Source organism: Oncorhynchus gorbuscha, linkage group LG18 (genome assembly GCF_021184085.1).
Source record: "Oncorhynchus gorbuscha isolate QuinsamMale2020 ecotype Even-year linkage group LG18, OgorEven_v1.0, whole genome shotgun sequence".
Taxonomy (NCBI): domain Eukaryota; kingdom Metazoa; phylum Chordata; class Actinopteri; order Salmoniformes; family Salmonidae; genus Oncorhynchus; species Oncorhynchus gorbuscha.
The window spans coordinates 73860131-73888125 of NC_060190.1; the positions used below are offsets into that span (position 1 = coordinate 73860131).

At 40.2% G+C, this 27995-nt stretch overlaps 1 protein-coding gene across 2 annotated transcripts; it reads left to right on the forward strand.

Annotated features, from left to right (window-relative positions):
• The first annotated feature begins 16 nt into the window (after positions 1-16).
• On the forward strand, positions 17-27995 carry LOC124002636 (anti-Muellerian hormone type-2 receptor-like). 2 transcript variants are annotated; one of them, XM_046310210.1, is made up of 12 exons: positions 17-344; positions 601-837; positions 4007-4198; positions 8578-8742; positions 9191-9280; positions 12982-13088; positions 13179-13400; positions 13721-13835; positions 16036-16193; positions 26630-26780; positions 27256-27383; positions 27864-27995. In XM_046310210.1, the coding sequence occupies exons 2-12, from the start codon at positions 813-815 to the stop codon at positions 27972-27974; spliced, it is 1464 nt and encodes a 487-aa protein (XP_046166166.1). In that variant the 5' UTR covers positions 17-344; positions 601-812; the 3' UTR covers positions 27975-27995. The 2 variants fall into 2 exon arrangements, with proteins under 2 accessions (XP_046166166.1, XP_046166167.1); XM_046310211.1 differs by lacking the exon at positions 601-837.

Sequence of the window (27995 nt, forward strand, 5' to 3'; positions counted from 1 at the left end):
TCAAAGAGTCAAATCTGTCAAATATAGTGCACTGTGTTCGTAACAGATTCTAGTTTTTGGAACAGAAAAATGTATTGAGATCAGATGTTTCATCAATGAGAAAATTAGAAGAATGTCGGCCCAGTTTCAGCCAGTTCCATCCTCTCCCACTACCCGCGACTGGACTTCCTCTCACCACCATATTTGGGGGGTGAGAAAACGTTCTAAACGGATGCTTCGATTTTATAGCTCCTGTGACGTATCTGAGTTACCCCTTCTGGGTTGACAGAGATGAGGTAACGGGGGCAGGGGATGTCTATGAGGGGGCATACAGGAGGAGAAGGAAACGTGCCACATCGATAAAGGTACTTACACTAACAAATTAAATACATTTATGTCAAACTATTTAAGATTGTGTAATTAGATACAATAAAATGTAACACAGTATACTTGTTATTTTAATAACTTTTTTAATAACCTAAAGTTACTTTTAGAAGAAAAAATCCTGGCTGTAGGCTATTAATTGCAGACAAGTTCCTGCTATGCATTTGTTATTGAACAATTTAGTGTTTGTGTCCTCCTTATCAGCCAGTGTGTGCGTGTGCGTGTCTGTGTGTGCAGGTCACAGGTGTGTGATAGTGAAGGGGGGCTGGACTGCGTGGGAAACTCAGCTTCCATTCCCATCCCAGCTCACAGACATCAGACCTAGCCAGCAGTCAGCTCACAGACATCAGACCTAGCCAGCAGTCAGCTCACAGACATCAGACCTAGCTTACAGTCAGCTCACAGACATCAGACCTAGCCTACAGCCAGCTCACAGAGAGACAGAACAAATGTGGTTGTATTTAGTCATCTTTGGTAAGTTCTGTTTTTATCAAATTTAATGACTGTGCTAATAATTTGAAGTTGACATGGAATTTGGGATACTTGATATTTTTATACATAATTCAATATCATTGCAGAATTATTGATGTGACTATCGGTTGCCTTTCACTGTTTGAATGTTTTCTATCTGAAGGCCTTGAAGTGTGTATGGTTTTGAAACACCAATAATATTGTTTCCGTTGTGTACTTTGTGTATCACCAAAGACCTTAAAGTTTAGCCTACATACCTTTGCAGAAAGGAAAACGGATGAGAATGTTTTGAAAGCAATTCTTATGGGAAGATTCTGAGGAAGTTTCTCCATTTTTATATAATTGTATACCTAGGTCTGTGTAACCGGTGTGAAATGGCTTTCTAGTTAGCGGGGTGAGCACTAATAGGGTTTCAGTCGGTGACGTCACTCGCTCTTAGACTTGAAGTAGTTGTTTCCCTTGCTCAGCAAGGCCGGTGGTTTTTATGGAGCGATGTGTAACGATGCTTTGTGGGAGGCAGCTGGTGATGTGTGCAGAGGGTCCCTGGTTCGAGCCCAGGTAGGGACGAGGAGAGGGACGGAAGCTAAACTGTTACACCTATTCCTGAATTTCAGTTTTTCCCCGATTTAACGTAATTTCAAATCAAATCAAATTTTAGTTGTCACATACACATGGTTAGCAGATGTTAATGCGAGTGTAGCGAAATGCTTGTGCTTCTAGTTCCGACAATGCAGTAATCATTCTATTCTGTTTCGTTTCGTTCTGTTCTATTCTAGTCAACTGAAATAACATTGTAAGTGTTTCTATCTTAGTTAAATTATTACACACTGAGTGTACAAAACATTAGGAACACATTCCTAATATTGAGTTGCATGCCCTTTTGACTTCAGAGCAGCCTCAATTCATCAGGACATGGGCTCTTCAAGGTGTCGAAAGCGTTCTACAGGGATGCTGGCCCATGTTGACTCCAATGCCTCCCACAGTTGTGTCAAGTCATATATATACCCACCACTGCGACCTGTGTGCTCTCATTGGCTGGCACTCACTACATTCCGTCGCCAAACCCACTGGCTCCAGGTCATCTATGAGTCTTTGCTAGGTAAAGCCCCGGATTAGCTCAGCTCACTGGTCACCATAGCAACACCCACCCGTAGCACGCGCTCCAGCAGGTATAATGCACTGGTCATCCCCAAAGCCAACACCTTTGGCCACCTTTCCTTCCAGTTCTCTGCTGCCAATGACTGGAATGAATTGCAAAAATCACAGCTGGAGTCTTATATCGCCCTCTCTAACTTTAAGAATCAGCTGTCTGAGCAGCTTACCTTATCTGTACCTGTACAAAGCTAATCTTTAAATAGCACACCCGACTACCTCATCCCCATATTATTACTTACCCTCTTGCTCTTTTGCACCCCAGTATCTCTACTTGCACATCATCATCTGCACATCTATCACTCCAATGTTAATGCTAAATTGTAATTATTTATTATTTAAATTATTATTATTATTTAAATTATTATTTATTTATTATCTCTAGGGCCTATCAAATCAAATCAAATCAAATTTATTTATATAGCCCTTCGTACATCAGCTGATATCTCAAAGTGCTGTACAGAAACCCAGCCTAAAACCCCAAACAGCAAACAATGCAGGTGTAAAAGCACGGTGGCTAGGAAAAACTCCCTAGAAAGGCCAAAACCTAGGAAGAAACCTAGAGAGGAACCGGGCTATGTGGGGTGGCCAGTCCTCTTCTGGCTGTGCCGGGTAGAGATTATAACAGAACATGACCAAGATGTTCAAATGTTCATAAATGACCAGCATGGTCAAATAATAATAAGGCAGAACAGTTGAAACTGGAGCAGCAGCACAGTCAGGTGGACTGGGGACAGCAAGGAGCCATCATGTCAGGTAGTCCTGGGGCACGGTCCTAGGGCTCAGGTCCTCCGAGAGGGAGAAAGAAAGAGAGAATTAGAGAGAGCATATGTGGGGTGGCCAGTCCTCTTCTGGCTGTGCCGGGTGGAGATTATAACAGAACGTGGCCAAGATGTTCAAATGTTCATAAATGACCAGCATGGTTGAATAATAGTAAGGCAGAACAGTTGAAACTGGAGCAGGAGCATGGCCAGGTGGACTGGGGACAGCAAGGAGTCCTCATGTCAGGTAGTCCTGGGACATGGTCCTAGGGCCCAGGCCAGTTGAAACTGGAGCAGCAGCATGGCCAGGTGGACTGGGGACAGCAAGGAGTCATCATGTCAGGTAGTCCTGGGGCATGGTTCTAGGGCTCAGGTCCTCCGAGAGAGAGAAAGAAAGAGAGAAGGAGAGAATTAGAGAACGCACACTTAGATTTACACAGGACACCGAATAGGACAGGAGAAGTACTCCAGATAAACAAACTGACCCTAGCCCCCCGACACATAAACTACTGCAGCATAAATACTGGAGGCTGAGACAGGAGGGGTCAGGAGACACTGTGGCCCCATCCGAGGACACCCCCGGACAGGGCCTACCTCCCTACTCTTCTACATTTTCACACACTGTACATATATTTTTATATTGTGTTATTGACTGTACATTTGTTTATGAGTAACTCTGTGTTGTTGTTTTTGTCGCACTGATTTGCTTTATCTTGGCCAGGTCACAGTTGTAAATGAGAACTTGTTCTCAACTGGCCTACCTGGTTAAATAAAGGTGTTCTCAACTGGCCTACCTGGTTAAATAAAGGTGTTCTCAACTGGCCTACCTGGTTAAATAAAGGTAAAATTAAATTAAATAAATAAATATATAAAAGTTAGCTGGATGTCCCTTGGGTGGTGAACCATTCTTGATACACACAGGAAACGGTTGGGGGAAAAACCCAGCAGCGTTGCAGTTCTTGGCACAAACCGGTGCACCTGGCACCTACTACCATACCCCGTTCAAAGGAACTTAAATATTTAGTCTTGCCCCTTCACCCTCTGAATGGCACACATACCCGATCCATGTCTCAAGGCTTAAAAGTCCTTCTTTAACCCGTCTCCTCCTCTCATCTACACTGATTGAAGTGGATTTAACAAGTCACATCAATAAGGTTATCATAACTTTCACCTTGATTCACCTGGTCAGTCGATGTCATGGAAAGAGCAGATGTTCCTAATGTTTTGTAAACTCGGTGTATCTTCCCTTTCTCGTACAGGATGTCTGCCACTGTGTGTCCCTGCTCCAGCGGTGGAGCAGGGAAGGAGTTGTGTGTTCCTGACCAGTTCCCGTAACTCCAAGAAAATGGAGGAGGGTCACCTTAACGGTACAATCCAGTACTGTGCCCACACTAACTGCTGTGTCGGCTTCTTTCGTATTATCGCAGGCCAGCCAGTGGCAGAACTACAAGGTGATATTTATTTAGATTTTTTTATATTAAAAAAATATTAACAAATATCAACAAACAAAAGAGGAATAGTCACATGCAAACAAGCATTCATACAAACTATTTACATGGCCAGCAATCCTAAACAAACTAATTATATTCATTAATAATACAACAAGTTTGAATTTCCTTTTTTGTTTTTCATTTGAGTTAAAGTAGTGCCATATTGTTTCAAATCATTTTTTAAGTGAAAAAAGTGAGGTTTTGAATTAGACCACGTTTTGAATTAGAACATTTGCATAGCTACAAAGTGTCAGTAATTGCATGAAGTGGAAACAAACATTTTTTGGTGAAAACGGGCCGATTTGCGAGTGCTAATCAATCAACCAACCATCACTAACGTTAGCTATCATAGCTATCAATATGTTTGAATGCACCCAGGATATATCAGGAGTTGACCAGGAGTCAATATGTTTGAATGCACCCAGGATATATCAGGAGTTGACCAGGAGTCAATATGTTTGTTGGCACCCAGGATATATCAGGAGTTGACCAGGAGTCAATATGTTTGAATGCACCCAGGATATATCAGGAGTTGACCAGGAGTCAATATGTTTGAATGCACCCAGGATATATCAGGAGTTGACCAGGAGTCAATATGTTTGAATGCACCCAGGATATATCAGGAGTCGATCAGGAGTCGATCAGGAGTCAATGTGTTTGAATGCACTCAGGATATATCAGGAGTTGATCAGGAGTCAATATGTTTGAATGCACCCAGGATATATCAGGAGTTGCAGATCTACAACCAAAGAAAGAAATCCTTGTGACTCTATGTGTCATCAACGACAGGAAGTGTCATCAACGACAGGAAGTGTCATCAACGACAGGAAGTGTCATCAACGACAGGAAGTGTCATCAACGACAGGGCAAAATATAGCCAAGACGGCGTGTGATGTGATGATGCGTCTTGGCCTTCCTCTGTCCCAACTTCCAGGACAAACCTATGAAGGGGCCGCAAGCATGGCTGCACGAAGCATGGCTGCACGATTGCAGGGGGGTGCAAGACATTTTAAGGCAAGCATGGCTGCACGATTGCAGGGGGGTGCAAGACATTTTAAGGAAAGCATGGCTGCACGATTGCAGGGGGGTTCAAGGCATTTTAAGGAAAGCATGGCTGCACGATTGCAGGGGGGTGCAAGACATTTTAAGGAAAGCATGGCTGCACGATTACAGGGGGGTGCAAGTCATTTTAAGGAAAGCATGGCTGCACTATTGCAGGGGGGTGCAAGACATTTTAAGGAAAGCATGGCTGCACGATTGCAGGGGGGTGCAAGACATTTTAAAGAAAGCATGGCTGCACAATTGCAGGCGGTGCAAGACATTTTAAGGAAAGCATGGCTGCACGATTGCAGGGGGTGCAAGACATTTTAAGGAAAGCATAGCTGCACAATTGCAGGGGGTGCAAGACATTTTAAGGAAAGCATGGCTGCACGATTGCAGGTGGTGCAAAACATTTTAAGGAAAGCATGGCTGCACGATTGCAGGCGGTGCAAGACATTCTAATGAAAGCATGGCTGCACGATTGCAGGCGGTGCAAGACATTCTAATGAAAGCATGGCTGCACGATTGCAGGCGGTGCAAGACATTCTAAGGAAAGCATGGCTGCACGATTGCAGGGGGTGCAAAACATTTTAAGGAAAGCATGGCTGCACGATTGCAGGGGGTGCAAGACATTTTAAGGAAAGCATAGCTGCACAATTGCAGGGGGTGCAAGACATTTTAAGGAAAGCATGGCTGCACGATTGCAGGTGGTGCAAAACATTTTAAGGAAAGCATGGCTGCACGATTGCAGGCGGTGCAAGACATTCTAATGAAAGCATGGCTGCACGATTGCAGGCGGTGCAAGACATTCTAATGAAAGCATGGCTGCACGATTGCAGGCGGTGCAAGACATTCTAAGGAAAGCATGGCTGCACGATTGCAGGGGGTGCAAAACATTTTAAGGAAAGCATGGCTGCACGATTGCAGGCGGTGCAAGACATTCTAATGAAAGCATGGCTGCACGATTGCAGGCGGTGCAAGACATTCTAAGGAAAGCACAACCCGCTGGCTATGTATTGTCACTGTGGTCCACACTTCATGAACTTAGTTACACAGGCTGCCTGTGTAGCCGCTCCACTAGGAAGAGATTCAATGGGTCTGGTGCATGAATCGGGGGGCTTCTTTAATCAATCTGGCAAGTTGATTTTACCAGGAAATCGCAAAATCAAAGCATGGTTTCACCTCGTTGAAACCTCTCTGTCCCACCAGGTGGACTGTTCACACCCCTGCCGTCCGTTCAGTTCTCAGCCAGTATAGGTCAATTAAAAAAAAAAAAACATTTACTAGGCAAGTCAGTTAAGAATACATTTTTATTTTCAATGACGGCCTAGGAACAGTGGCTTAACTGCCTGTTCAGGGGCAGAACGACAGATTTGTACCTTGTCAGCTCGGGGATTTCAACTTACAACCTTCCGGTTACTAGTCCAACGCTCTAACCACTAGGCTACCCTGCAGCCCCAATGCTGACAGCCCTTGAAGAAATGGCACCACGCAGCTCATCTGACACTTCAACTAAGGCTAATGGTCTTGATGGAACATTTCTTAAAGGGAACACTGTGCTCAGCCTTGAAATGGCTGAAGACCTGATGGGGGATTTGTAGAGCCTGACCACCTCCTTGCAGCTTAGGAAACAGACCGTTTCAGCCAATGTGAGAGGCTGTGGACCATGTCAAAACAAGCATGCAGGACAAGCAAACGGAGGAGCACTTTGATGTCTTGTTCGCAAAAGCAAATGCTATGGCAACAAAGTTGGACCTACAACCTATTCAGATGCTTCATATCCACAAACCAACAAAGCGTTACACCGGTCAGACTGCAGCCCCTATACATCCGGATGCCCTGTTCTACAACCCTTAGGACACAGTGAATACTCAGCCCCTATACATCCGGATGCCCTGTTCTACAACCCTTAGGACACAGTGAATACTCAGCCCCTATACATCCGGATGCCCTGTTCTACAACCCTTAGGACACAGTGAATACTCAGCCCCTATACATCCGGATGCCCTGTTCTACAACCCTTAGGACACAGTGAATACTCAGCCCCTATACATCCGGATGCCCTGTTCTACAACCCTTAGGACACAGTGAATACTCAGCCCCTATACATCCGGATGCCCTGTTCTACAACCCTTAGGACACAGTGAATACTCAGCCCCTATACATCCGGATGCCCTGTTCTACAACCCTTAGGACACAGTGAATACTCAGCCCCTATACATCCGGATGCCCAGTCTTTGTACAGAGCCCAGTTCTACAACCCTTAGGACACAGTGAATACTCAGCCCATATCCATCCGGATGCCCAGTCTTTGTACAGAGCCCAGTTCTACAACCCTTAGGACACAGTGAATACTCAGCCCCTATACATCCGGATGCCCAGTTCTACAACCCTTAGGACACAGTGAATACTCAGTCCATATCCATCCAGATGCCCAGTCTTTGTACAGAGCCCAGTTCTACAACCCTTAGGACACAGTGAATACTCCATTCAAACAGAGGTTTGATCAAGCTGGAGAGGAGAGGAGAGGACTGGAGAGGAGAGGAGAGGAGAAGAGATGACTGGAGAGGAGAATATAGGACCAGAGGAGAGGAGGAGAGAGGGCTGGAGAGGAGAGGAGAATATAGGAACAGAGGAGAGAAGGAGAGAGGGCTGGAAAGGAGAAGATAGGAGGAGAGGAGAGCAGAGCAGAGCAAACACCCCTGCTACCCGCCCAAGCTTACTTGTAGATAAAAACAACAATTTGCTAAATCTTGGCCACAATATCTGGACTTGTCTTCATATAACAATGCATATATTTCTGTTTATATGATTAGGGTTATGGTTGTACTTCATTAATTCCTCATCTCTGCCGTTACATAAAATGAAACAAGAAAAGGTTAAAAAATAAAAATAATAATAATAATAATAATAATACTAATAAAACAGAGAAATGTAATACAATACATGATTAGATATTATTACCAAAAATGTAAATAAATAAAAAGTTCATCCAATAGTTTAGTGAATTTGTAAATATTTTAGAATGGCAGGAAAGGAGTTTTCCCATGTTTATGTTGTTGTCTCCATGGCTACGGCCTTGTGACAGATGTCCACAGACCCTTCACACACCAGACACAATTAGACCAGATACCAGATTTAAATTAAAGGCACAATGTGAAATATCAACAACATTTTTTTCTGCCTCTTTGCTTTGATAATCTGAGGAATGGGGCAGGCGAAATGTAAACCTCTCTCATTCATAAACAGTCCAAAATCAATCCAAATAGCCTAAAAGTGGCGTCTGTCATTCTCTGTAGGTTGCAAAATGGTAGTCGGTGGCTGCCTAGATCCTACCTGCTTTACATCAACCACCCATTTAGACTACATCAGATGTGAGTGCAGCTCAAACCTCTGTAATGGCAACATCACGTGGAACGCAGAAGAGAAGCAACCTCAACGCAAACACTCATCTCACTCTGCAGGTATGGATACTTTTTTGTTTACTCGTGATTTAAAAAAAATATATATATAAACGCCTAATAGTGTTCATGTTAATGTGTGTTTGTGATTGCATCATATTCATTTCCTTTCTCGTCTGCCCATTCAACCTTGTGAGATCACTCCCTTTCCACTCCTCTTTTCTGTGTTCTGTTGTTTAACCTTGGAACCAAAGCCCAGCGTGTGAAGTCCTCGTCCCTGTCACTCCCTGTTCCTCTCTCCCCGTCCCCTCACTCCCTGTTCCTCACAGCCTGCACCCACGCAGTCACACAAACATCTACCCTGCTGCATAAAGACATAGCAAGGTGTCATCCATATACCGTATGCATTTATCACAATGGCGCCATGTACCGTAGGCATTACGAATGCAGATTTGACCTACTGCACATTTAAAAGCATGTACTTCATTCTGTTACTGTACTGTGTCTGCAGACATGGTCACGGCCCCTGTGGTTGTCCTTGGGATGTTACTGTGTACCCTAGTGGTGGCAGTTAAATGCAGACATCGTTTCAGAGGTTACGGTAAGTTTATGTTCACACAAATATTAATTTGGTAACCTTCTCCAACATAACTTATCCCCTTTTGATTTCAGCTTATTCTACACACACAGAACAAAATTATAAACGCAACATGTCATGTGTTGATCTTATGCTTCACGATTTGAAATGAAAAGGTTTCTCTCGAATGTTGTGCCCAAAATGAGTTTACATCTCTGTTAGTGAGCGTTTCTCTTTTTCCAAGATGATACATCCACCTGACTGGTGTGGAATATCAAGAAGCTGATTAAAACAACATGATCGTTACACAGGTGCATCTTTTTGATGAGGACGATAAAAGGCCACTCTAAAATGTGCAGTTGTGTCACACAACACAGTGCTACAAATGTCTCAAGTTTTGAGGGAGCAGTGCCATTGGCTGACTGCAGGAATGTCCACCAGAGCGGTTTTGAGGGAGCGTTGCCATTGGCTGACTGCAGGAATGTCCACCAGAGCAGTTTTGAGGGAGCAGTGCCATTGGCTGACTGCAGGAATGTCCACCAGAGCAGTTTTGAGGGAGCAGTGCCATTGGCTGACTGCAGGAATGTCCACCAGAGCAGTTTTGAGGGAGCGTTGCCATTGGCTGACTGCAGGAATGTCCACCAGAGCAGTTTTGAGGGAGCGTTGCCATTGGCTGACTGCAGGAATGTCCACCAGAGCAGTTTTGAGGGAGCGTTGCCATTGGCTGACTGCAGGAATGTCCACCAGAGCGGTTGCCAGAGAATTTAATGTTCAATTCTCTACCGTTTTAGTGATTTTGGCAGTACGTCCAACCGGCCTCACAACTGCAGACCGTGTGTAACCACGCCAACCCAGGGCCACCACATCCTGCTTCTTCACCTGCGGGATCATCTGAGACCAGCCACCCAGACAGCTGATGAAAGTGTGGGTTTGCACAACCAAAGAATTTATACACAAACTGTCGGAAACCGTCTCAGGGAAGCTCATCAATATTCTCGTCATCCTCACCAGGGTCTTAACCTGACTGTAGTTCGGCATCGTAAACCGACTTCAGCGGGCAAATGCTCACCTTCGATGGCCACTCTCGCACATTAGTGAAGTGTGCTCTTCACGGATGAATCAGATGGCAGACAGTGTGTTTGGCGTCTTGTGGGCGCGTGGTTTGTTGATGTCAACGTTGTGATTAGAGTTTCCCATGGTGGGGTTGTGGTATGGGCAGATATAAGCTACGGACAATGAACACAATTGCATTTAATCGATGGCAATTTTAATGCACAGAGATACCGTGATGAGATCCTGAGACCCATTGTCTTGCCATTCATCCTCCGTCATCACCTCATGTTTCAGCATGATAATGCACGGTCCCATGTCGCAAGGATCTGTACACCATTCATGGAAGCTGAAAATATCCCAGTTTTTCCATGGCCTGCATACTCACTAGACATAACACTCATTGAGCATGTTTGGGATGCTCTGGATCGATGTGTTCTAGTTCCCGCCAATATCCAGCAACTTCTCACAGCCAATGAAGAGGAGTGGGACAACAGTCCACAGCCAATGAAGAGGAGTGGAACAACATTCCACAGCCAATTAAGAGGAGTGGAACAACATTCCACAGGCCACAATCAACAGCCTGATAAACTCTATGTGAAGAAGATGTGTTGTGCTGCATGAGGCAAATGGTGGTGACAGCAGATACTGGTTTTCTGATCCATCCTTCTTTTTAAGGTATCTGTGACCAACAGATGCATATCTGGATTCCCATCCATGTGAAATCCATAGATTAAGGCCTAATGAATTTATTTCAATTGAGCGATTTCCTTATATGAACTGTAACTCAGTAAAATCTTTGAAATTGTTGCTTTTTATTTTTTGTTCAGTGTATTCTATAACATTTTAGTCATTTTCATCATAATAGTTTAAATATATCCCTTGTATTTCCCATAAGTATATTAAATATATATTTGTTGTAGACTGCCAATAGAGTTTGATAAAACGCTCTTGTGGGTTGGGATTATCAAGAGTTAATGATATGTGGGATACATTCACATGACTATTATGAATCATTCCATTAACCTACTAGCTAGATCCTCCCTCTCTCTCTCTCTCTCTCTCTCTCTCCCTCTCTCTACCTCCCTACCTCTCTCTCTCTCTCTCTCTCTCTCTCTACCTCCCTCTCTCTCTCTACCTCCCTCCCTCTCTCTCTCTCTCTCTCTCTCTCTCTCTCTCTCTCTCTCTCTCTCTCTCTCTCTCTCTCTCTCTCTCTCTCTCTCTCTCTCTACCTGCCTCTCTCTCTCTCTCTCTCTGCCTCTCTCTCTCTCTCTCTCTACCTCCCTCCCTACCTACCTCTCTCTCTCTCTCTCTCCCTCTCTCTACCCCCTCCCTCCTTCTCTCTCTACTCCCTCCCTCCCTCCCTCCCTCTCTCTCTCTCTCTCTCTCTACCTGCCCCTCTCTCTCTCTCTGCCTCTCTCTCTCTCTCTCTCTCTCTACCTCCCTCCCTCTCTCTACCTCCCTACCTACCTCCCTCTCTCTCTCTCTCTCTCTCTCTCTCCCTCTCTCTACCCCCTCCCTCCCTCCTTCTCTCTCTCTACCCCCTACCTCCCTCCCTCCCTCCCACACGCTGTCCTCTTTTGTTCACTGACCTTGGTTTTTCCTCAGACCACTTTTCACTTTTCACTGCTGTTGCATTTCAGTCTTTCATTAATTTTTTCAATCTCGTGATTTCTTATCTTCCTTTTCCTTTTGAGTCATTCCTGACTGGCTGACTGGCTGACTGGCTAACTGACTGACTGACTCGCCGACTGACTGACTCGCTGACTGGCTAACTGACTGGCTGGCTGGCTGGCTGGCTGGCTGGCTGACTGGCTAACTGACTGACTAGCTGGCTGACTGATGACTGACTGGCTAACTGACTGGCTGGCTGGATGACTGGCTGGCTGAATGGCTGACTGGCTGGCTACCTGACTGGCTAACTGACTGACTGACTGGCTGACTTAATGACTGGCTGGCTGAATTGCTGACTGACTGGCTGACTGACTGACTGACTGGCTGACTGTCTAGATGACTGACTGACTGACTGGCTGACTGCCTGGATGACTGGCTGGCTAACTGACTGACTTAATGGCTGACTGACTGACTTAATGGCTGGCTGACTGAATGACTGGCTGGCTGACTGAATTGCTGACTGACTGGCTGACTGACTGACTGACTGGCTGGATGACTGGCTGGCTGACTTAATGACTGGCTGACTGACTGGCTGGCTGACTTAATGACTGGCTGGCTGACTGACTGGCTGACTTAATGGCTGGCTGACTGACTGGCTGACTTAATGACTGGCTGGCTGACTGAATTGCTGACTGACTGACTGACTGACTGGCTGCCTGAATGGCTGGCTGACTGACTGACTGACTGGCTGACTGACCACCTGCACGCCCCAACACTAATGCAACACTGTATCAGTAAGTCACATTGTCTAAAATATCGGAGTCTATTTGCTTATATTGTATTTTACCATAGGGTGAATCCTAACCCCCCGAAGAATCAAACATTTACTTAGTTATGCACTGATGTCAATGGGAGACTAAGTGAAAATGCGACTCTATCCTAAATTAGGATACACCCGTGCATTAACAGTAAATGGCTGAACGCTCTGGATAAGAGCGTCTGCTAAATGACTTAAATGTAAATGTAACATGAATTCTCTCCATTCTCTCTCCGCCTCTTAGATGACAAGCAGCATCTATCTCTGCCAGAGGAATCTCTGACCTCACTGTGTTCATGTCACACATCAAAACAGTCTGATATGGACCTGACCAGCATGGAACTACAACAGGAAAGTATTCACCTAGGTCCCTGGACATTGTGGGCATTCTGTGTTCCTCTTCTCATTTCAGATTGATTCATTGATTTATTGATACTTCAGATTGTGGGTAGTGGTCACTTTGCGTCAGTCTGGCAGGGAAGTTACCAAGGGACTACGGTGGCTGTGAAGGTGTTCCCCACCTGGTGCAGACAGGAGTTCACAGTGGAGAGGGAAGTGTACGGACTACCACACCTGGTGCATGCTGGGATTGCTCACTTCCTGGGAGCTGGCAGGAAGTCAGATAGCGGAGACTGTGTCCTGCTCCTGGAGCTAGCCACATGCGTGAGTAACACTGTTTACATAGAGTGACGACATCAAATACCTCTTACAAGACATGAAGGTTCATACATGCTTATTGCAACAAGTTATAAAGCCTTATAACCAGATGTTTTAATACGCAGTGTTACCATAGTAATTGTCTGATTCTCTAGCTTGGTTTGACGTAAATCCTCATTCTGCTTCCTGTCCAAAGTTCAAAGTTCAAAGGCCAGGCTTCATGTTTATTGTTTGTTTAAATACTGATGTAAAGTTACGGTCATTTTAACTAGATAACCACACGAACGTGACACAAGGAAAAACTCTTGACTCGTCTTTCTATCCAGGGCTCTCTCAGTTCCTTCCTGTCCAAGAACAGCAGTGACTGGACGACAACACTGAAGCTGGCCCAGTCTCTGTCTGAGGGACTGGCTTACCTCCATTCTGACTTCTACAGGCATGGTATGTATGGGCCATCATCATCAACATCATCATCATCATCATCATCATTATTATAAATCATCAACATCATCGTTATTGTCATCATCATTATTGTCATTATCATCATCGACATCATCATTATTATCATCATCATCAACATCATCACCATGATTATAATCAAACATCATTATCAACATCGACAAAGTACCCAATTATCGTACCTGGTTTTAAATGTACTTAAGTGTCAAAAGTCAAAGTATAAATCATTTAGAATTCCTTATATTAAAGCAAAGCAGACGCACAATTGTCTTTTTCATTTATGTATTTATTTACTGATAGCCAGGGGCACACCTCCAGATCAGGGGCACACCTCCAGATCAGGGGCACACCTCCAGATCAGGGGCACACCTCCAGATCAGGGGCACACCTCCAGATCAGGGGCACACCTCCAGATCAGGGGCACACCTCCAGATCAGGGGCACACCTCCAGATCAGGGGCACACCTCCAGATCAGGGGCACACCTCCAGATCAGGGGCACACCTCCAGATCAGGGGCACACCTCCAGATCAGGGGCACACCTCCAGATCAGGGGCACACCTCCAGATCAGGGGCACACCTCCAGATCAGGGGCACACCTCCAGATCAGGGGCACACCTCCAGATCAGGGGCACACCTCCAGATCAGGGGCACACCTCCAGATCAGGGGCACACCTCCAGATCAGGGGCACACCTCCAGATCAGGGGCACACCTCCAGATCAGGGGCACACCTCCAGATCAGGGGCACACCTCCAGATCAGGGGCACACCTCCAGATCAGGGGCACACCTCCAGATCAGGGGCACACCTCCAGATCAGGGGCACACCTCTAGATCAGGGGCACACCTCCAGATCAGGGGCACACCTCCAGATCAGGGGCACACCTCCAGATCAGGGGCACACCTCCAGATCAGGGGCACACCTCCAGATCAGGGGCACACCTCCAGATCAGGGGCACACCTCCAGATCAGGGGCACACCTCCAGATCAGGGGCACACCTCCAGATTCACACCCCTGGGCCAGACTACACTCAATCATAGGACCCACTGAAGAGATGAGTCTTCAGTAAAGACATAAAGGTTGAGACCGAGTCTGCGTCTCTTACATGGGTAGGCAGACCATTCCATAAAAATGGAGCTCTGTAGGAGAAAGCCCAGCCTCCAGCTGTTTGCTTAGAAATTCTAGGGACAATTAGGAGGCTTGGGTCTTGTGACCGTAGTGTACGTGTAGGTATGTACGGCAGGACCAAATCAGAGAGGTAGGTAGGAGCAAGGCCATGTAAAGCTTTGTAGGTTAACAGTAAAATGTTTAAATCAGCCCTTGCTTTGACAGGAAGCCACTGTAGGGAGGCTAGCACTGGAGTAACATGATAACATGACAGGAAGCCAGTGTAGAGAGGCTAGCACTGGAGTAATATGATCAAATTTTGTGGTTCTAGTCAAGATTCTAGCAGCCGTATTTAGCACTAACTGAAGTTGATTTAGTGCTTTATCCGGGTAGCCGGAAAGTAGAGCATTGCAGTAGTCTAACCTAGAAGTGACAAAAGTGACATGATGCTTTTCTGCATCATATGTGGTCCTCACAGTTTAGACAACATACTGGGAAAAAGCTCCAAAGCCCCACTGCAGTTTCTCCTCACCATGTGACCTGCCCAGGAAGACCTTCTCCTGCCCCACTACAGTTTCTCCTGATCATGTGACCTGCCCAGGAAGACCTCCTGCTCCACTACAGTTACTCCTGACCATGTGACCTGCCCAGGAAGACCTCCTGCCCCACTACAGTTTCTCCTGACCATGTGACCTGCCCAGGAAGACCTTCTCCTGCCCCACTACAGTTTCTCCTGACCATGTGACCTGCCCAGGAAGACCTTCTCCTGCCCCACTACAGTTTCTCCTGTCCATGTGACCTCCCCAGGAAGACCTTCTCCTGCTCTCACCACAGTTTCTCCTGACCATGTGACCTGCCCAGGAAGACCTCCTGCCCCACTACAGTTTCTCCTGACCATGTGACCTGACCAGGAAGACCTCCTGCCCCATTACAGTTTCTCCTGACCATGTGACCTGCCCAGGAAGACCTCCTGCTCTCATCATGTGGTCAGGAATAACGCCTGACCCCAATCCTATATGTCCTTTATCAGCGGCTGTACAGTGTGTGTTTGTGTGTGTCTGATGTCTGTGTTCTCAGGGGTGCACAAGCCAGCGGTGGCCCACAGAGATCTCAGTAGTAACAACGTGCTAGTGAGGGACGATGGTACCTGTGTCCTGTGTGACTTTGGCTCTTCCACCATCCTGCGCTCGTGCGCCGGTCCACACAGCTGGCAGCGCTACATGGTTAACGTACAGGTGGGCCAGTCTTTCCCCCAACCCCGGCTCCCTTCTTTCCCCCAACCCCGGCTCCTTCTTTCCCCCAACCCCGGCTCCTTCTTTCCCCCAACCCCGGCTCCTTATTCCCCCAACCCCGGCTCCTTATTCCCCCAACCCCGGCTCCTTATTTCCCCAACCCCGGCTCCTTCTTTCCCCCAACCCCGGCTCCTTATTCCCCCAACCCCGGCTCCTTATTTCCCCAACCCCGGCTCCTTCTTTCCCCCAACCCCGGCTCCTTATTCCCCCAACCCCGGCTCCTTATTCCCCCAACCCCGGCTCCTTATTTCCCCAACCCCGGCTCCTTCTTTCCCCCAACCCCGGCTCCTTATTCCCCAAACCCGGCTCCCTTCTTTCCCCCAACCCCGGCTCCCTGCTTTCCCCCAACCCCGGCTCCCTTCTTTCCCCCAACCCCGGCTCCTTATTCCCCCAACCCCGGCTCCCTTCTTTCCCTCAACCCCAGCTCCCTTCTTTCCCCCAACCCCGGCTCCCTTCTTTCCCCCAACCCCGGCTCCCTTCTTTCCCCCAACCCCGGCTCCCTTCTTTCCCCCAACCCCCGGCTCCTTATTCCCCCAACCCCGGCTCCCTTCTTTCCCCCAACCCCCGGCTCCCTTCTACTTCTTTAGGATGTTTTCTCAGTTTATTGAACATATAGAGAGAGTGACAGAGATAGATTCTATCCTTCCTATCAAAACAATGCTGGTATATAATGCCAGAGGCTGTGGCCCTTAACTGCTACACCACCCAGTCTCTCATTTTAATAGCAACAACATGTTTTCAAATCAAATCAAATGTATTTGTCACATACACATGGTTAGCAGATGTTAATGCGAGTGTAGCGAAATGCTTGTGCTTCTAGTTCCGACAATGCAGTAATAACCAACGAGTAATCTAACCTAAACAATTCCAAAACTACTACTTTACACACACAAGTGTAAAGGGATAAAGAATATGTACATAAATATATATGAATGAGTGATGGCCAGAACGGCATAGGCAAGATGCAGTAGATGGTATCGAGTACAGTATATAGAGTACAGTATATACAGTACAGTATATAGAGTACAGTATATACAGTACAGTATATAGAGTACAGTATATACAGTACAGTATATAGAGTACAGTATATACAGTACAGTATATAGAGTACAGTATATACAGTACAGTATATACAGTACAGTATATAGAGTACAGTATATACAGTACAGTATATAGAGTACAGTATATACAGTACAGTATATACAGTACAGTATATAGAGTACAGTATATAGAGTACAGTATATACAGTACAGTATATAGAGTACAGTATATACAGTACAGTATATAGAGTACAGTATATACAGTACAGTATATAGAGTACAGTATATACAGTACAGTATATAGAGTACAGTATATACAGTACAGTATATAGAGTACAGTATATAGAGTACAGTATATACAGTACAGTATATAGAGTACAGTATATAGAGTACAGTATATAGAGTACAGTATATACAGTACAGTATATAGAGTACAGTATATACAGTACAGTATATAGAGTACAGTATATACAGTACAGTATATAGAGTACAGTATATACAGTACAGTATATAGAGTACAGTATATACAGTACAGTATATAGAGTACAGTATATACAGTACAGTATATAGAGTACAGTATATAGAGTACAGTATATACAGTACAGTATATAGAGTACAGTATATACAGTACAGTATATAGAGTACAGTATATACAGTACAGTATATACAGTACAGTATATACAGTACAGTATATAGAGTACAGTATATAGAGTACAGTATATAGAGTACAGTATATAAAGTACAGTATATAAAGTACAGTATATACAGTACAGTATATAGAGTACAGTATATACAGTACAGTATATAGAGTACAGTATATAGAGTACAGTATATACAGTACAGTATATAGAGTACAGTATATACAGTACAGTATATACAGTACAGTATATAGAGTACAGTATATAGAGTACAGTATATAGAGTACAGTATATACAGTACAGTATATAGAGTACAGTATATACAGTACAGTATATACAGTACAGTATATACAGTACAGTATAGAGTACAGTATATAAAGTACAGTATATAGAGTACAGTATATAAAGTACAGTATATAGAGTACAGTATAGAGTACAGTATATAAAGTACAGTATATAAAGTACAGTATATAGAGTACAGTATATAGAGTACAGTATATAGAGTACAGTATATAAAGTACAGTATATAGAGTACAGTATAGAGTACAGTATATAAAGTACAGTATATACATATACAGTATATAAAGTACAGTATATAGAGTACAGTATATAGAGTACAGTATATAGAGTACAGTATAGAGTACAGTATATAAAGTACAGTATATACATATACAGTATATAAAGTACAGTATATAGAGTACAGTATATAAAGTACAGTATATAAAGTACAGTATATAGAGTACAGTATATAGAGTACAGTATATAGAGTACAGTATATACATATACAGTATATAGAGTACAGTATATAGAGTACAGTATATAGAGTACAGTATATAGAGTACAGTATATAGAGTACAGTATATACATATACAGTATATAAAGTACAGTATATAGAGTACAGTATATAGAGTACAGTATATAGAGTACAGTATAGAGTACAGTATATAAAGTACAGTATATAGAGTACAGTATAGAGTACAGTATATAGAGTACAGTATATAGAGTACAGTATATAGAGTACAGTATATAAAGTACAGTATATAGAGTACAGTATATAGAGTACAGTATATAGAGTACAGTATATAGAGTACAGTATATAGAGTACAGTATATAGAGTACAGTATATACATATACAGTATATAAAGTACAGTATATAGAGTACAGTATATAGAGTACAGTATATAGAGTACAGTATAGAGTACAGTATATAAAGTACAGTATATACATATACAGTATATAAAGTACAGTATATAGAGTACAGTATATAGAGTACAGTATATAAAGTACAGTATATAGAGTACAGTATATAGAGTACAGTATATAGAGTACAGTATATAAAGTACAGTATATAGAGTACAGTATATAGAGTACAGTATATAGAGTACAGTATATAGAGTACAGTATATAGAGTACAGTATATAGAGTACAGTATATAGAGTACAGTATATAGAGTACAGTATATACATATACAGTATATACATATACAGTATATAAAGTACAGTATATAGAGTACAGTATATAGAGTACAGTATATAGAGTACAGTATAGAGTACAGTATATACAGTACAGTATATAAAGTACAGTATATAGAGTACAGTATATAGAGTACAGTATATAGAGTACAGTATATAAAGTACAGTATATAGAGTACAGTATAGAGTACAGTATATAAAGTACAGTATATAAAGTACAGTATATACAGTACAGTATATAGAGTACAGTATAGAGTATAGAGTACAGTATATAGAGTACAGTATATAGAGTACAGTATATAGAGTACAGTATATAGAGTACAGTATATAGAGTACAGTATATAGAGTACAGTATATAGAGTACAGTATATAGAGTACAGTATATAGAGTACAGTATATAGAGTACAGTATATAGAGTACAGTATATAGAGTACAGTATATAGAGTACAGTATATAGAGTACAGTATATAGAGTACAGTATATAGAGTACAGTATATAGAGTACAGTATATAGAGTACAGTATATAGAGTACAGTATATAGAGTACAGTATATAGAGTACAGTATATAGAGTACAGTATATAGAGTACAGTATATAGAGTACAGTATATAGAGTACAGTATATAAAGTACAGTATATAGAGTACAGTATATAGAGTACAGTATATAGAGTACAGTATATAGAGTACAGTATATAGAGTACAGTATATAGAGTACAGTATATAGAGTACAGTATATAGAGTACAGTATATAGAGTACAGTATATAGAGTACAGTATATAGTACAGTACAGTACATATAGAGTACAGTATATAGAGTACAGTATATAGAGTACAGTATATACATATACAGTATATACATATACAGTATATAGAGTACAGTATATAGAGTACAGTATATAGAGTACAGTATATAGAGTACAGTATAGAGTACAGTATATAGAGTACAGTATATAGAGTACAGTATATAGAGTACAGTATATAGAGTACAGTATATAGAGTACAGTATATAGAGTACAGTATATAGAGTACAGTATATACATATACAGTATATAAAGTACAGTATATAGAGTACAGTATATAGAGTACAGTATATAGAGTACAGTATATACATATACAGTATATAAAGTACAGTATATAGAGTACAGTATATAGAGTACAGTATATAGAGTACAGTATAGAGTACAGTATATAGAGTACAGTATATAGAGTACAGTATATAGAGTACAGTATATAGAGTACAGTATATAGAGTACAGTATATAGAGTACAGTATATAGAGTACAGTATATAGAGTACAGTATATAGAGTACAGTATATAGAGTACAGTATATAGAGTACGGTATAGAGTACAGTATATAGAGTACAGTATATAGAGTACAGTATATAGAGTACAGTATATAAAGTACAGTATATAGAGTACAGTATATAGAGTACAGTATATAGAGTACAGTATATAAAGTACAGTATATAGAGTACAGTATATAAAGTACAGTATATAGAGTACAGTATATAGAGTACAGTATATAGAGTACAGTATATACAGTACAGTATATAGAGTACAGTATATAGAGTACAGTATATAAAGTACAGTATATAAAGTACAGTATATAGAGTACAGTATATAGAGTACAGTATATAGAGTACAGTATATACAGTACAGTATATACAGTACAGTATATAGAGTACAGTATATAGAGTACAGTATATAGAGTACAGTATATAGAGTACAGTATATAGAGTACAGTATATAGAGTACAGTATATAGAGTACAGTATATAGAGTACAGTATATAGAGTACAGTATATAGAGTACAGTATATAGAGTACAGTATAGAGTACAGTATATAGAGTACAGTATAGAGTACAGTATATAGAGTACAGTATAGAGTACAGTATATAGAGTACAGTATAGAGAGTACAGTATATAAAGTACAGTATATAGAGTACAGTATATAGAGTACAGTATATAGAGTACAGTATATAGAGTACAGTATATAGAGTACAGTATATAGAGTACAGTATATAAAGTACAGTATATAGAGTACAGTATATACAGTACAGTATATACAGTACAGTATATAGAGTACAGTATATAGAGTACAGTATATAGAGTACAGTATAGAGTACAGTATATAGAGTACAGTATAGAGTACAGTATATAGAGTACAGTATATAGAGTACAGTATATAGAGTACAGTATATAGAGTACAGTATATACATATACAGTATATAAAGTACAGTATATAGAGTACAGTATATAGAGTACAGTATATAGAGTACAGTATATACATATACAGTATATAAAGTACAGTATATACAGTACAGTATATAGAGTACAGTATATAGAGTACAGTATATAGAGTACAGTATATAAAGTACAGTATATAGAGTACAGTATAGAGTACAGTATATAAAGTACAGTATATAAAGTACAGTATATACAGTACAGTATATAGAGTACAGTATATAGAGTACAGTATATAGAGTACAGTATATAGAGTACAGTATATAGAGTACAGTATATAGAGTACAGTATATAGAGTACAGTATATAGAGTACAGTATATAGAGTACAGTATATAGAGTACAGTATATAGAGTACAGTATATAGAGTACAGTATATAGAGTACAGTATATAGAGTACAGTATATAGAGTACAGTATATAGAGTACAGTATATAGAGTACAGTATATAGAGTACAGTATATAGAGTACAGTATATAGAGTACAGTATATAGAGTACAGTATATAGAGTACAGTATATAGAGTACAGTATATAGAGTACAGTATATAGAGTACAGTATATAAAGTACAGTATATACATATACAGTATATAAAGTACAGTATATAGAGTACAGTATATAAAGTACAGTATATAGAGTACAGTATATAGAGTACAGTATATAGAGTACAGTATATAGAGTACAGTATATAGAGTACAGTATATAGAGTACAGTATATACATATACAGTATATAGAGTACAGTATATACATATACAGTATATAGAGTACAGTATATAGAGTACAGTATATAGAGTACAGTATAGAGTACAGTATATAAAGTACAGTATATACATATACAGTATATAAAGTACAGTATATAGAGTACAGTATATAGAGTACAGTATATAAAGTACAGTATATAGAGTACAGTATATAGAGTACAGTATATAGAGTACAGTATATAAAGTACAGTATATAGAGTACAGTATATAGAGTACAGTATATAGAGTACAGTATATAGAGTACAGTATATAGAGTACAGTATATAGAGTACAGTATATAGAGTACAGTATATAGAGTACAGTATATACATATACAGTATATACATATACAGTATATAAAGTACAGTATATAGAGTACAGTATATAGAGTACAGTATATAGAGTACAGTATAGAGTACAGTATATAAAGTACAGTATATAAAGTACAGTATATACAGTACAGTATATAGAGTACAGTATATAGAGTACAGTATATAGAGTACAGTATATAGAGTACAGTATATAAAGTACAGTATATAGAGTACAGTATAGAGTACAGTATATAAAGTACAGTATATAAAGTACAGTATATACAGTACAGTATATAGAGTACAGTATAGAGTACAGTATATAGAGTACAGTATATAGAGTACAGTATAGAGTACAGTATATAGAGTACAGTATATAGAGTACAGTATATAGAGTACAGTATATAGAGTACAGTATATAGAGTACAGTATATAGAGTACAGTATATAAAGTACAGTATATAGAGTACAGTATATAGAGTACAGTATATAGAGTACAGTATATAGAGTACAGTATATAGAGTACAGTATATAGAGTACAGTATATAGAGTACAGTATATAGAGTACAGTATATAGAGTACAGTATATAGAGTACAGTATATAGAGTACAGTATATACAGTACAGTATATAGAGTACAGTATATAGAGTACAGTATATAGAGTACAGTATATAAAGTACAGTATATAGAGTACAGTATATAGAGTACAGTATATAAAGTACAGTATATAGAGTACAGTATATAAAGTACAGTATATAGAGTACAGTATATAGAGTACAGTATATAGAGTACAGTATATAGAGTACAGTATATAGAGTACAGTATAGAGTACAGTATATAGAGTACAGTATATAGAGTACAGTATATAGAGTACAGTATATAGAGTACAGTATATACATATACAGTATATACATATACAGTATATAGAGTACAGTATATAGAGTACAGTATATAGAGTACAGTATAGAGTACAGTATAGAGTACAGTATATAGAGTACAGTATAGAGTACAGTATATAGAGTACAGTATATAGAGTACAGTATATAGAGTACAGTATATAGAGTACAGTATATACATATACAGTATATAAAGTACAGTATATAGAGTACAGTATATAGAGTACAGTATATAGAGTACAGTATATACATATACAGTATATAAAGTACAGTATATAGAGTACAGTATATAGAGTACAGTATATAGAGTACAGTATAGAGTACAGTATAGAGTACAGTATATAGAGTACAGTATATAGAGTACAGTATATAGAGTACAGTATATAGAGTACAGTATATAGAGTACAGTATATAGAGTACAGTATATAGAGTACAGTATATAGAGTACAGTATATAGAGTACAGTATATAGAGTACAGTATATAAAGTACAGTATATAAAGTACAGTATATAGAGTACAGTATAGAGTACAGTATATAGAGTACAGTATATAGAGTACAGTATATAGAGTACAGTATATAAAGTACAGTATATAGAGTACAGTATATAGAGTACAGTATATAGAGTACAGTATATAAAGTACAGTATATAGAGTACAGTATATAAAGTACAGTATATAGAGTACAGTATATAGAGTACAGTATATAGAGTACAGTATATACAGTACAGTATATAGAGTACAGTATATAGAGTACAGTATATAAAGTACAGTATATAGAGTACAGTATATAAAGTACAGTATATAGAGTACAGTATATAGAGTACAGTATATACAGTACAGTATATACAGTACAGTATATAGAGTACAGTATATAGAGTACAGTATATAGAGTACAGTATAGAGTACAGTATATAGAGTACAGTATATAGAGTACAGTATATAGAGTACAGTATATAGAGTACAGTATATAGAGTACAGTATATAGAGTACAGTATAGAGTACAGTATAGAGTACAGTATATAGAGTACAGTATAGAGTACAGTATATAGAGTACAGTATATAGAGTACAGTATATAGAGTACAGTATATAAAGTACAGTATATAGAGTACAGTATATAGAGTACAGTATATAGAGTACAGTATAGAGTACAGTATATAGAGTACAGTATATAGAGTACAGTATATAGAGTACAGTATATAGAGTACAGTATATAGAGTACAGTATATAGAGTACAGTATATACAGTACAGTATATACAGTACAGTATATAGAGTACAGTATATAGAGTACAGTATATAGAGTACAGTATAGAGTACAGTATATAGAGTACAGTATAGAGTACAGTATATAGAGTACAGTATATAGAGTACAGTATATAGAGTACAGTATATAGAGTACAGTATATACATATACAGTATATAAAGTACAGTATATAGAGTACAGTATATAGAGTACAGTATATAGAGTACAGTATAGAGTACAGTATATAAAGTACAGTATATACATATACAGTATATAAAGTACAGTATATACAGTACAGTATATAGAGTACAGTATATAGAGTACAGTATATAGAGTACAGTATATAAAGTACAGTATATAGAGTACAGTATAGAGTACAGTATATAAAGTACAGTATATAAAGTACAGTATATACAGTACAGTATATAGAGTACAGTATATAGAGTACAGTATATAGAGTACAGTATATAGAGTACAGTATATAGAGTACAGTATATAGAGTACAGTATATAGAGTACAGTATATAGAGTACAGTATATAGAGTACAGTATATAGAGTACAGTATAGAGTACAGTATATAGAGTACAGTATATAGAGTACAGTATATAGAGTACAGTATATAGAGTACAGTATATAGAGTACAGTATATAGAGTACAGTATATAGAGTACAGTATATAGAGTACAGTATATAAAGTACAGTATATACATATACAGTATATAAAGTACAGTATATAGAGTACAGTATATAAAGTACAGTATATAGAGTACAGTATATAGAGTACAGTATATAGAGTACAGTATATAGAGTACAGTATATAGAGTACAGTATATAGAGTACAGTATATACATATACAGTATATACATATACAGTATATAGAGTACAGTATATACATATACAGTATATAGAGTACAGTATATAGAGTACAGTATATAGAGTACAGTATATACATATACAGTATATAAAGTACAGTATATAGAGTACAGTATATAAAGTACAGTATATAGAGTACAGTATATAGAGTACAGTATATAGAGTACAGTATATAGAGTACAGTATATAGAGTACAGTATATAGAGTACAGTATATAGAGTACAGTATATAAAGTACAGTATATAGAGTACAGTATATAGAGTACAGTATATAGAGTACAGTATATAGAGTACAGTATATAGAGTACAGTATAGAGTACAGTATATAAAGTACAGTATATACATATACAGTATATAAAGTACAGTATATAGAGTACAGTATATAGAGTACAGTATATAGAGTACAGTATATAGAGTACAGTATATAGAGTACAGTATATAGAGTACAGTATATAGAGTACAGTATATAGAGTACAGTATATAGAGTACAGTATATAGAGTACAGTATATAGAGTACAGTATATACATATACAGTATATAAAGTACAGTATATAGAGTACAGTATAGAGTACAGTATATAAAGTACAGTATATACATATACAGTATATAGAGTACAGTATATAAAGTACAGTATATAAAGTACAGTATATAGAGTACAGTATATAGAGTACAGTATATAGAGTACAGTATATAGAGTACAGTATATAGAGTACAGTATATAGAGTACAGTATATAGAGTACAGTGGGGCAAAGAAGTTTTTAGCCAGTCTCTCATTTTAATAGCAACAACATGTTTTTGATAGGCAACTTCTGTTTCTACTCTCTCCACAGGCCAGCGTCCAGGCAGTGAGATGATCCTGTTGTTGTTCTTGTTGATAATGATGATGTACACACGGTGTTCAGTTTAGTGCAACCTTTCTCCTCTCCATCTACAGAGCCAGGTGGGGACGTTGTGCTATATGGCCCCCGAGCTCCTGGATGGCTGCGTGAACCTGAGCAGTGGCTGGTGTCTCATTCAGGCAGACGTCTACTCCTTAGGAACGCTGCTTTGGGAGCTGCTGATGCGCTGCTCAGACCTTTTCATAGGTAGGCTATATATCAAACCGGGCGGGGGGGGGGGGGGGGGGGGTCAGAATGTTATTTTAAATATTTATTGAGCGTTTCCTTGAGCCTTCCTGGAGTGCCAGGTTGGCTGTGTTTGCACTTTTGGGACTATGGCATCTCTTCCGTTGCTAGTTAGTTAATTAATTATGTTTCACTGTTAGCTAGCTAAGCGCATGTGAGATTTTGTTCTGAGATAATTCAATCTCTTTAGAGTTCTCAGTGTTTATCATAATCATTGGGTTACCCTAAGGTTATCCTAAGGTTACCCTAAGCTCGCTTGTGGTCTCAAAGCGCACTGCCCACAAATGTTTGTCAGTGTGAGTCTACCCCCTAACCCTAACACTAACCCTATGCCTGCGTCTCCCCCTGCAGTCTGCCCGGTGTCAGATCAAACTGTCTTATGAAGAGTTACATCGCCAACCCTAACCATAACCCTAACCTCTGTCTCCGCCTGCAGGCTGCCCAGTGCCAGAACACAGACTGCCTTATGAAGAGGAGCTAGGGGCCAGTCCTTCTTTAGAGCAGCTCATAGTCCATGTATCTGAGAGAAGGGAACGTCCTTCAGTACCCAAACACTGGCAACAGGTAGGTTATTTCTCTCGGAACTACTCAGTTTCAAGTATTTGTCTGACCTGACTGACCTGTCTGACCTGTCTGACCTGTCTGTCCTGACTGACCTGTCTGACCTGTCTGACCTGTCTGACCTGACTGACCTGTCTGACCTGACTGACCTGACTGACCTGTCTGACCTGACTGACTTGACTGACCTGACTGACCTGTCTGACCTGACTGACCTGTCTGACCTGTCTGACCTGACTGACCTGACTGACCTGTCTGAGTTAGTAGAAGATAGGAAACAAACAAACACATCATTCCGAGGTTATTACTGTCTAACTACTGTTGTATAAAGTATTAGAGGTGATGACTGTCTACTCTGGGGGGCGAGTTTCCCCAAAACATAAAGATTAACTTTAGCTCAAAGACCATCTGGAAATAATGACAATTAGGTGAAGCATGTTACACTATGTTTTTAGGAAACTGATTAATATGGGTTGTCTGTTGCAGGGCTTGCATGACATTCTGTTGGACAGTTGGGACCATGACTCAGATGCCAGACTGACAGCCCAGTGTGCCAGGGACAGACTAGTGTCTCTACCCCCCTGTTGCTCCATATGATATATATATATATATATATAT